The following is a 12396-nucleotide window of genomic DNA, read 5'->3' on the forward strand; positions in this document are numbered from 1 at the left end:
GTAATCAAGTCTCCGTATAAATGTGCAGGTGATAGTCTCAAAGGTCCGTTAAAAGCGCAGAGAGCATCATGAAGAACAAGGAACACACCAGGCATGTCCGAGATACTGTTGTGAAGAAGTTTAAAGACGGATTTGGATACAAAAAGATTTCCCAAGCTTTAAACATCCCAAGGAGCACTGTGCAAGCGATAATATTGAAATGGAAGGAGTATCAGACCACTGCAAATCTACCAAGACCTGGCCGTCCCTAAAAGACTGATCAGAGATGCAGCCAAGAGGCCCATGATCACTCTGGATGAACTGCAGAGATCTACAGCTGAGGTGGGAGACTCTGTCCATAGGACAACAATCAGTCGTATATTGCACAAATCTGGCCTTTATGGAAGAGTGGCAAGAAGAAAGCCATTTCTTAAAGATATCCATGAAAACTGTCGTTTAAAGTTTGCCACAAGCCACCTGGGAGACACACCAAACATGTGGAAGAAGGTGATCTGGTCAGATGAAACCAAAATTGAACTTTTTGGAAACAATGCAAAACGTTATGTTTGGCGTAAAAGAAACACAGCTCATCACCCTGAACACATCATCCCCACTGTCAAACATGGTGGTGGCAGCATCATGGTTTGGGCCTGCTTTTCTTCAGCAGGGACAAGGAAGATGGTTAAAGTTGATGGGAAGATGGATGGAGCCAAATACAGGACCATTCTGGAAGAAAACCTGATGGAGTCTGCAAAAGACCTGAGACTGGGACGGAGATTTGTCTTCCAACAAGACAATGATCCAAAACATAAAGCAAAATCTACAATGGAATGGTTCAAAAATAAACATATCCAGGTGTTAGAATGGCCAAGTCAAAGTCCAGACCTGAATCCAATCGAGAATCTGTGGAAAGAACTGAAAACTGCTGTTCACAAATGCTCTCCATCCAACCTCACTGAGCTCGAGCTGTTTTGCAAGGAGGAATGGGAAAAAAATTCAGTCTCTCGATGTGCAAAACTGATAGAGACATACCCCAAGCGACTTACAGCTGTAATCGCAGCAAAAGGTGGCGCTACAAAGTATTAATTTAAGGGGGCTGAATAATTTTGCACGCCCAATTTTTCAGTTTTTGATTTGTTAAAAAAGTTTGAAATATCCAATAAATGTCGTTCCACTTCATGATTGTGTCCCACTTGTTGTTGATTCTTCACAAAAAAATAAAGTTTTATATCTTTATGTTTGAAGCCTGAAATGTGGCAAAAGGTCGCAAAGTTCAAGGGGGCCGAATACTTTCGCAAGGCACTGTATATCAGCATGTTAAAAATGTCCAACCAGAGGGAAAAACATTCTAAAGCACCTTTACTCCACACACAGAGATGCGTACAAAGCTCTCCCTCGCCATCCATTTGGCAAATCTGACCATAATTCTAACCTCCTGATTCCTGCATACAAGCTAAAATTAAAGCAGGAAGCACCAGTGACTCTGTCTATAAAAAAGTGGTCAGATGAAGCAGATGCTAAACTACAGGACTGTTTTGATATCACAGACTGGAATATGTTCCGGGATTCTTCTGATGACATTGAGGAGTACACCAAATCAGCCACTGCCTTTATCAATAAGTGCATCAAGGAAGTTGTTCTCACAGTGACTGCACCCAGACTATTTGCATTGCCCCCTCCCCCTCCTACGCTGCTGCTACTCTCTGTTATTATCTATGCATAGTCACATTATCAACTCTACCTACATGTACATATTACCTCAATTACCTCGACACCGTTTCCCCTGAACATTGACTCTGTACCGGTACCCCCTCTATATAGCCCTGCTATTGTTATTTACTGCTGATCTTTAATTATGTAATTCTTATATCTTACTTTTTTGTAGGTATTTCCTTAAAACGGCATTGTTGGTTAAGGGCTTGTAAGTAAGTTATTTTGCTCGTTTGATGACTGCAGAGGTCGTAAGGGGGACTTCTTGTACTTAATGTCCTGACCCGTAGAGTCAGTGTTTTCTGTGATAGCCCTGTGTGCGGGAGCCCTGTCCTTTAGCTTGGTGCCAACCTCTGTATTAATCCAGGGCTTTTGATTGGGGATGCAGTGAACCTTAACTGTGGGGACAACGCCACTGATGCATTTCCTAATGAAGCCGGTGACGGATGTGGTTAGCTGGTTGATGTTATCGACGGTGTCTCGGAAAATACTCCAATCAGCTTTCTGATTTTGATGACCATTTCTCAATGGAGAGAGTCAGGAGTACTTCCTGTTTGATATTCTGCTTGTTAACAGGAAGCAGGAGTATGGAGTCATCTGATGTGTGTGTGTCCCAGTATTGTGTGTGTGTGTCCCAGTATATGTCTGTGTTTGTGACATTTTACAGTACTCTAAGAACTCCCCAAGTCTTCCAATAATATTGAATCTATCAATGCAGCTATTCTTATCTCATTGTCACTTTATTCAAGCTCATCTAGCACTCATTTAGATGAACAAATAAGCACACACTTCATATTCAAATGGTAAATACAGGATCAAGTATTAATCACTCCAACAGGGTTTGTGTATCTCAAATGGCACCCTATTTTCTATCTATTGCACACTATATAGGAAATAGGGTACGATTTGGGAAGCATCCACTGTCTTTATAGAAATATTCAAATTAAACCTGTGTTATTGTTCATAGTCTTTATTTTTGCTCTGACGTCATGGAATGATTCAATGTGGATTAATCATGATTTATATATTTCTTTCCTCACAGCGTCCTCCGGAAATTACTCATTGCCATCATTACTGAGCTCTACAGGATGACAATGTTTGCCTTAATGGCAATAAAATGAAATTCACTCAGAAATGAGAGGCAGCTTTGCCTTGTTTGCTTCAGTACACCATCATATTCAGGGAAATTAACCTCACACCATGTTTTCACCCACAGAATGTAATTCTCCTCGACTATTCCGCTTGTTACTACCTACAACTCAATTCCTTCTTTCTTTGTCCTACTTCCAGCTCAGAATCTTATTGGCCATATGCATGGAATCTTTAAGAACGTGTGCATGACAAAAACAAAGATAATAACAAGGGAAATATGCTGAACAATTCGTTTCCATTTCTGTGTTGAACCTTCTAACCTCTACTGGGTGAAATCAGGATGATTCATTGAACAGTATATATTTTGGGGGTAAAGGGGATACTTAAACACTTACCCCTGTTAATTGGATAGGCTTAATTGACAGCAGGACCATGCATCCAAATTAGATCAAATTGGAATTTTACTGTATATGACAGGATTTGAAAAAAAATATAAATGACTAGCTATAGGTGTCTTTTATACTGATAACAAGTTCAAACAGGTGCCATTAATACAGGTAACGAGTGGAGGACAGAGGAGCCTCTTAAAGAAGAAGTTACAGGTCTGTGAGAACCAGAAATCTTGCTTGTTTGTAGGTGACCAAATACTTATTTTCCACCATAATTTGCAAATAAATTCATTAAAAATCCTACAATGTGATTTTCTGGATTTTTTTTTTCAAATTTTGTCTGTCACAGTTGAAGTGTACCTGTGATGAAAATTACAGGCCTCTCTCATCTTTTTACGTGGGAGAACTTGCACAATTGGTGGCTGACTAAATACTTTTTTTGCCCCACTGTATCTAAGGACACAATAGATGAAAAAAAGTAAATGGTGTGTGGGAAGAGTCTGACTTTCGGGAAATGGTAGTTATAGACAAGTACTGTACACGGGATATAGGCTACAAAACTCCAAATGCCTTTTTAGACCCAGTCACCATCTCTTCAAAGTAGGTTACTAAATATTGTCCAGTTTGTAACATTCTCTATTAAATGGGCCTTAAAATGATCTGTAATTCAATGCAGTGAGCTTTGAAATGACTGATTTCCAATTTAAAGTGTTGAAAATGCATTAACATTTTGATGACGGTAGTATGACGAACTTAAGAAAATATACATTTCATGAAGTTTTTTACATTGTTATGTATACTTTATGAAAATACTCATATTAATGGACCAAAATACCGACAAATTGCAAATGTATAGGTAGATGCAAAAATGTTATTTCAGCCTGTGGTGCCTGGCCTTAAAAATGAAAAGATGAAATGTCTTGAGTCAAAAAGTATTCAACCCCTTTGTTAAGGCAAGCCTAAATAAGTTCAGCAGTAAAAATTTGATTAACAAGTCACATATTAAGTTGCGTGGACTCACTCAGTGTTTGCAATAATAGTGTTTAACATGATTTTTGAATGACTACGTCATCTCTGTACCCCACACATACAATTATCTGTGAGGTCCCTCAGTCGAGAAGTGAATTTCAAACACAGATTCAACCACAAAGAACAGGGAGGTTTTCCAATGCCTCGCAAAGAAAGGCACCTATTGATAGTTGGGTAAAAATAAAAAGAACAGAGATTGAATATCCCTTTGGCCATTGTGAAGTTAATAATTGCACTTTGGATGGTGTATCAATACACCCAGTCACTGCAAATATACAGGCGTCCTTCCTAACTCATTTGCCGGAGAGAAAGGAAACTGCTCAGGGATGTCACCATGAGGCCAAAACAGTTACAGACAATGTTCCCTCAATAACTAACTAACTAGCAAACAACATGAAAAAATGTGCCCAAGTGGCTACATGAAGCTCTCGCTTTGATCTCAAAATAAGTACATCTACTCATTACGCTCATGCGGTAAACACAGTCCAGTTCAAAGGGAATGGCACAGATCCATATATGGCAATGGTCTATTTGCATATAGGTCTACTGCAGCTTTAATTGCTTATGACGCACCAGTCTGCGTAGAGTACAGGCTGAGTCGTGTGTGTCAATGCAACATAATCCTCCTCCGAAGCGTTCTGCCCACAAAAAATATCTTGCATAGTTTTGAATGATAAGTCTTACATAGTTCAATTTGTTTTGGTGTGTTACATTGAAAGTGGCCAATATTGGATTGATTTTATCACAATTTCCACAGTAAAGGGAAGCGTTGATAGTGTTAACGAAAGGGGAAAACTCTGGGAAAACTCTTGAATGTTGAGTGAAGTTCAATCTCGTGCTTCTCTGTGTGGGCGGATATTTCGCACACAAGCAGCTTAGAGGGAACGTTGGTTACAGAGTTTAATGGCTGTGATTGGAGAAAACTATGGATGGATCAATAACATTGTAGTTACTCCACAATACTAACCTAAATGACAGAGTGAAAAGAAGGAAGCCTGTACAGAATAAAAAATATTACAAAACATGCATCCTGTTTGCAATAAGGCACTAAAGTAAAACTGCTAAAAATGTGGCAAAGAAGTTAACTTCATGTCCTCAACACAAAGCGTACTACTCTTCACATTTTCAAGCATGGTGGCTGCATCATGTTATGGGTATACTTGTCATTGGCAAGGACTAGGGAGTTTTTTAAGAAAAAAAGAAACAGAACAGAGCTAAGCACAGGCAAAATCCTAGAGGAAAACTTGTTTTAGTCTGCTTTCCAACAGACATTGGGAGACCAATTCAAATTTCAGCAGGACAAAAACCTAAAACTCAAGGCCAAATATACACTGGAGTTGCTTACCAAGATGACATTGAATGTTCCTGAGTGGCCTAGTTTCAGGTTTGACTTAAATTGTCTTGTACTGCACTACATTTAACCAGAACCCTATAGATATTGGTCAAAAGCAAGGCTTTCACCCCTTTATATATTCCATTTGGGACACCGCTCTTATCTCTAAAGGTCTAACTTGACCCTTTTCTCACCCCTTAACCCACATCCCATTACACGCTATAGTACTCTCTGATGTCCTCTCTCTGTTCCGGTCACCAATGGTGTGAAGAATGACCTTCACTGGAGCTTCGCTGGAAATTGTCATATAAAATATGTAATTATGCTTTTCTGATATTAAATCTGCTCCCATTGTGTAAAATCTTTGACAGGAGATAAATTGCCTAGGCAAAGAAAGAGAGGAAAAGAGCACAGGAGACACAGAGATGTAGCCACGGGGAACTGAAATCAAAATGCTGAAACTGGTACCCAAGCTAAGTGCACATTAGAACGCAGGCAGGTAAATCGACGGGAGTCACAACAGCTCTTTCACAAAGTCATTAACTTTGTTATGCAAAGGGAAGAATCAGTCTAAATTACAGACACACTCTCTGGAATGAGATATGCATAGCTATAGGAGCATATTCTAATCTTAGAAATGTTGCAGAAGTTTTATAACAGAAAATTGTTGGTAAAACACACTGAGTATACAAAACATTAGGAACAACTTCTTAATATTGAGTTGCACCCCCTTTTCCCCTCAGAATAGCCTTAAGTCGTCTGTGCATGGACTCTACAAGGTGTCAAAAGCGTTCCACAGAGATGCTGGCCGATGTTGACTCCAATGCTTCCTACAGTTGTGACAAGTTCACTGGATGTCCTTTGGGTGGTGGACCGTTCTTGATACACACGGGAAACCGTTGGGACTGAAAAACCCAGCAGCATTGCATCTTGACACACTCAAACCAGTGCACTTGGCACCTACTACCATATCCTGTTCAAAAGCACTTAAATATTTTGTCTTGTCCATTCACCCTCTGAATGGCACACAAACAATCCATGTATCAATTGTCTCAAGGCTTAAAAATCATTATTTAATCTGTCTCCTCCACTTCATCTACACTGATTGAAGTGAGTTTAACAAATGACACCAATAAGGGATCATAGCTTTCACCTGGATTCACCTGGTCAGTCTATGTCATGGAAAGAGCAGGTGTTCCTAATGTTTTATACACTCACTATATGCTTCATACACTCAGTGTATGTGTTTGATGGAGACAAAATTATCTTAAAAGCCCCATACAGGGTACCCATCACATTACATTATATTTCATTCATATAATAAAGAACATATTTAATTGAAAGGCGAACATCAATGTTTTATAGTGACCATTAAATCTACCTGCTAAACATTGAAATATGATTGGCTTCCTTTACATTCTCTAGGTCTCACACTATGATGACTCCCATTTGGTTCACAATATCCACTAGCCTCTCCCAGGGGGATCTGCCTATTCCCACTATGAGACTGTAATATCATCCATAGCCTGCAGCAATACAAATGACTAATTTCTCCAGAAGTCTTCAGCTGAGATAGCGTGCTGCTAGCACAGACTGACTGCTGACTGTTCAAGAGCTGGAAAAACATATTAGATCATCGTGGAGAGAACCCAGTGCTGAGAGTTTTCTCTGTTTGTATGTGTGCACATGATTTAACTGCATAAACAGTTGGTGGTTTTGTGTAGCACAATGATTTGAAACTAGTGACCACTCAAACCATATGAGAGAGAGAGAGAGAGAAAGAGAGAGAGAGAGAGAGAGAGAGAGAGAGAGAGAGAGAGAGAGAGAGAGAGAGAGAGAGAGAGAGAGAGAGAGAGAGAGAGAGAGAGAGAGAGAGAGAAATGACATGTACAGCCAACACACAAATTCAAATGGCTATTATGTTCTGGAATCTGTAATTAAAGGGCATAAGAAATAATGATGACATAAACTCCTGCAACACTCATGTGTATCTAATGGGATACAAAATAATAGTTTAAGCAACTCAAGGACACGCCTGAAAATGCTGACAGCTTGTCGTGGTTAGAATACAGGGAATGCAGGAATCTGAAACACAGCTGATGAAAATGTGCCCTTAATTTCACCTGAGATCTGAATATTATAGACAGACTGATTTGCTTGTAAATCACTGGATAACTGTGATTGTGTTGAAATATTCAGCTCATATGATTGGTTGTGGGCAAATGGATTTGTCAAGTGATTTGCCAGAATTCGGTAATCTTTTTTCTTAACAGTCTACTAATACACCATTGTTAAAACAATAAGCATCAGAGCAACTTAATGTAAAATGTTACCAAACCTCCTTTTCAACCTTTACATTTCTCTGTCCTGCTTCCTCTGTCAGTGTTTCTGCTGCAATAGGTACAGTATGAACGGATGTGAGCGGTTAAAGTCACCACAAAATGACAGGGTCAAAAAGCATGAAATAGCCTACTAAATTAGGACCATCTAGAATGATGTGAAGTACTGGCACCAAGCGAGAACATTCAACGGATTTCAAATGAATATTTTAGAGATATAGGACTTCATTAGACTACACACAGCAGCATCAGCAAGAAAGCTAGCTACAGTAGCAGATAAACCAGAATATTTCCCTCTTCATGTATTAGGGAGGGTAAATTGATATTTAGTCTCTCAATGTCTCTCAAATGAACACTGATGAGCAGTCAGGAATGGTTTACAGTTATAATGGTAAAGTCTTTTCGCAAGGACATTTAAAAAAAAATCAAACTGCAATCTCTTCCCCACCAGGTCTCTCCTTTGTTTCCTCCAGAGATATTACACTAAGCCACTTATTCTGTTTTTCCATGTTAGTTTGCACTCAGAGGTACAGTACACTACATGACCAAAAGCTTGTCAAACGTCTCATTCCAAAATCATTGGCATTAATGTGGAGTTGGTCCCCCCCTTTGCTGCAAAAGCCTCAACACTTCTGGGAAGGCTTTCCACTAGCTTTTGGAACATTGCTGAGGGACTTTCTTCCATTCAGCCACGAGAGCGGGCACTGATGTTGGGTGATTAGGCCTGGCTCGCAGTAGGCGTTCCAATTCATTCCAAAGGTGTTTGATGGGGTTGAGGTCAGGGCTCTGTGCAGGCCAGTCGAGTTCTTCCAGACTGATCTCGACACACCATTTCTGTATGGACCTTGCTTTGTGCACTGGGGCATTGTCATGCTGAAACAGGAATGGGCCTTCCCCAAACTGTTGCCACAAAGTTGGAAGCACAGAATCATCTAGAATGTCATAGTATGCTGTAGCGATAAGATTTGCTTTCACTAGAACTAAGGGACCAAGCCCAAACCAGGAAAAACAGCCCCAGACCATTATTCCTCCTCCACCAAACTTAAAGCTGACACTATGCATTGAGACAGGTAGCATTCTCCTGGCATCCGACAAAACCAGATTTGTATGTAGGACTGCCAGATGCTGAAGCATGATTCATCACTCCAGAGAAGGCATTTCTACTGCTCCAGAGTCCAATGGCGGCGAGTTTTACACCATTCCAGCCGACACTTTGCATTACGCATAGTGATTTTAGGCTTGTGTGCAACTTTTCCGGCATGGAAACCCATTTCATGAATCTCCCGACGAACAGTTATTGTGCTGACGTTGCTTCCAGAGGCAGTTTGGAACTCAGTAGTGAGTGTTGTAGATAGACAATTTTTACACACTATGCACTTCAGCACTAGGCTGTCCCGTTCGGTGAGCTTGTGTGGCCTACCACTTCCCGGCTGAGCTGTTGTTGCTCCTAGATGTTTCCACTTCACAATAATAGCACTTACAGTTGATTGGGACAGCTCTGGTAGGGCAGAAATTTGAAGAACTGACTTGAGCTCTTCAGTAAGGCCATTCTATTGCCAATGTTTGTCAATGGAGATTGCATGGCCGTGTGCTCGATTTTGTACACCTGTCAGTAAGGGGTGTGGCTGAAATAACCAAATCCACTAAGCTGAAGGAGTGTCCACATGCTTTTGTATATATAGTGTATTTCCCTTATTTTCCCTATTTTTTCTCTCTCTCTGCCCCCTCATTCCTCTTTCATGCCTCTCTCTCTCCACCTAACTCACTTTCATTCATTAGGGTGGATGGCATGCTGTTCATCACTGTGACACTAATTTATTACAAAGCCCTGAGCTTGGGGGGAGATAATCAAAGATATGGATATTGTGAGGAAATGCTAGCTCATATCCAGCGGATGTGGCTGCTGTTTGAGAGATGAAACCTCCTTCTGTTTCAGGTTAGAGCCCCCCCCTCTAAATAGTAAGGTATGATTTCTGTGACAACCCCTTATAAGGATTGCAAGTGTTCACAAGGTGATGAACTATTAGTTTAGGAGAACGTTACAGGTCACCAGGCTCAGTGACCTTTGACAAAAAGACGTCATTCATAGTGACAGTCTAGTGATTGAGAATCACTACACCTGCCTTCCTTCATTTATTCAGAGAACGAGGGATTGAAATGGAGGGAGGGCCATTCAGCCATTCGACAAGTTGGTACATCTGTCCATCTGTACATCTGTCCATCTCTCATCTGACTGGCTTAGTGACAGTCTGTCTGTCCATCTCTCATCTGACTGGCTTAGTGACAGTCTGTCTGTCCATCTCTCATCTCACTGGCTTAGTGACAGTCTGTCTGTCCATCTATCATCTCACTGGCTGTACTGACAGTCTGTCTGTCCATCTATCATCTCACTGGCTATACTGACAGTATGTCTGTCTATCTCTCATCTCACTGGCTTAGTGACAGTCTGTCCATCTCTAATCTCACTGGCTTAGTGACAGTCCCTCTGGCTCTATCGGCCTCAGCTGTCTAATTGATACTTTTGAGGCGGCAGGTAGCCTAGTGGTTAGAGCGTTGGGCCAGTAACCGAAATGTTGCTGGATCAAATCCCGAGCTGACAAGGTACAAATATGTTGTTCTGCCCCTCAACAAGGCAGTTAACCCACTGTTCCCAGGTAGGCAGTCATTGTAAATAAGAATTAGTTCTTAATTGACTTACCTAAATAAAAAAATAAAAAGACTCAAGGCCAATGCAAGGCAAAACACAGCTTTAGTAGCTAGCTGCTAGAGTTTGGAACACACACACACACACACGCTCACACACACCTTCACAGAGACACGCATGCATGTATGCATGGACATACAGGAACACTTGATCATGCACCTACCTATGGACTTGGACACACACATAGAAGAATATAGACCTAGAATATAGACCTAGAATATAGAATATAGACCGCATGACCTCATTCACACACGCACACACACACACGCACACACTACGTACCTTTAAAGTTGATCTTGAAGCCAATGGAGCCCACGCTCTCGTCTGACTGGAGGTGAAGCCACATCTGATGGGTCATGCTGACAATGAGGTCAGGGACGAAGCTACCTGAGAGACTGGGGGGAGGATGACAATACACGTTTAACCTGACTGTAACATGGATACTGGAACATGGACAATAAACTATTAACCTGACTGTAACATGGATACTGGAACATGGACAATAAACTATTAACCTGACTGTAACATGGATACTGGAACATGGACAATAAACTATTAACCTGACTGTAATATAGCATTTATAACAACACATACCAGAAACGGACTGGCTATTAGGCAGTTCTGGTAAATGTCACAATGGCTGGTCCATCTTTAGCCGAATGGGCCTGTCCAAATTGTGTTTTTTTACGCCAAAGTATCAGTATTTGTATAATAGAGAAAAAATAATGGGCCGGTGTGTTAGAAATGTCTGGGCCGACTTCTGGTCCCAGTCCGTCCCTGACACGTACTATACTATCACACTGCAACATGGGACTGTTACATTGATAACAACACACACTATCCCCCTGATTGTAACACGGTACTGGCACATTGATGGACAATCTTTAAAATCGAGTCAATGTTATGGGGGACTACACTAGCTTTGCAGATGAATGTTAACATGCACACTACCACTAAGTGTCTCTGTCACACCCTGATCTGTTTCACCTGTTCTTGTGATTGTCTACACCCCCTCCAGGTGTTGCTTGTTTTCCCCAGTGTATTTATCCCTGTGTTTCCTGTCTCTCTGTGCCAGTTCGTCTTGTATGTTTCCAAGTCAACCAGTGTTTTTTCCGTTCTTCTGCTTTTTGCATTCTCCTTTTTCTAGTCCTCCCGGTTTTGACCGTTGCCTGTTTCTGGACTCTGTACCTGCCTGCCTGACCATTCTGCCTGCCTTGACCATGAGCCTGTCTGCCACTCTGTACCTCCTGGACTCTGTACCCGCCTGCCTGACCATTCTGCCTGCCTTGACCATGAGCCTGTCTGCCACTCTGTACCTCCTGGACTCTGTACCCGCCTGCCTGACCATTCTGCCTGCCTTGACCATGAGCCTGTCTACCACTCTGTACCTCCTGGACTCTGAACCCGCCTGCCTGACCATTCTGCCTGCCTTGACCATGAGCCTGTCTACCACTCTGTACCTCCTGGACTCTGTACCCGCCTGCCTGACCATTCTGCCTGCCTTGACCATGAGCCTGTCTACCACTCTGTACCTCCTGGACTCTGTACCCGCCTGCCTGACCATTCTGCCTGCCTTGACCATGAGCCTGTCTACCACTCTGTACCTCCTGGACTCTGTACCCGCCTACCTGACCATTCTGCCTGCCTTGACCATGAGCCTGTCTACCACTCTGTACCTCCTGGACTCTGTACCCGCCTGCCTGACCATTCTGCCTGCCTTGACCATGAGCCTGTCTACCACTCTGTACCTCCTGGACTCTGTACCCGCCTGCCTGACCATTCTGCCTGCCTTGACCATGAGCCTGTCTACCACTCTGTACC

The 12396-nt window shown here is 41.9% G+C and overlaps 1 protein-coding gene across 2 annotated transcripts in view; it reads right to left on the reverse strand.

Annotated features, from left to right (window-relative positions):
• LOC110489401 (CUB and sushi domain-containing protein 3) overlaps positions 1–12396 on the reverse strand; it is a 660686-nt gene that overhangs the window by 273060 nt on the left and 375230 nt on the right. For both annotated transcript variants that reach the window (XM_036971422.2, XM_036971421.2), the window contains exon 12: positions 10858–10970. In XM_036971422.2, the coding sequence (XP_036827317.2) occupies positions 10858–10970 (113 nt within the window). The remainder of the gene's footprint in view (positions 1–10857; positions 10971–12396) is intronic.

The sequence above is a fragment of the Oncorhynchus mykiss genome, chromosome 30, assembly GCF_057628025.1.
Source record: "Oncorhynchus mykiss isolate SJ-2025 chromosome 30, ASM5762802v1, whole genome shotgun sequence".
In the NCBI taxonomy this organism is placed as follows: Eukaryota; Metazoa; Chordata; class Actinopteri; order Salmoniformes; family Salmonidae; genus Oncorhynchus; species Oncorhynchus mykiss.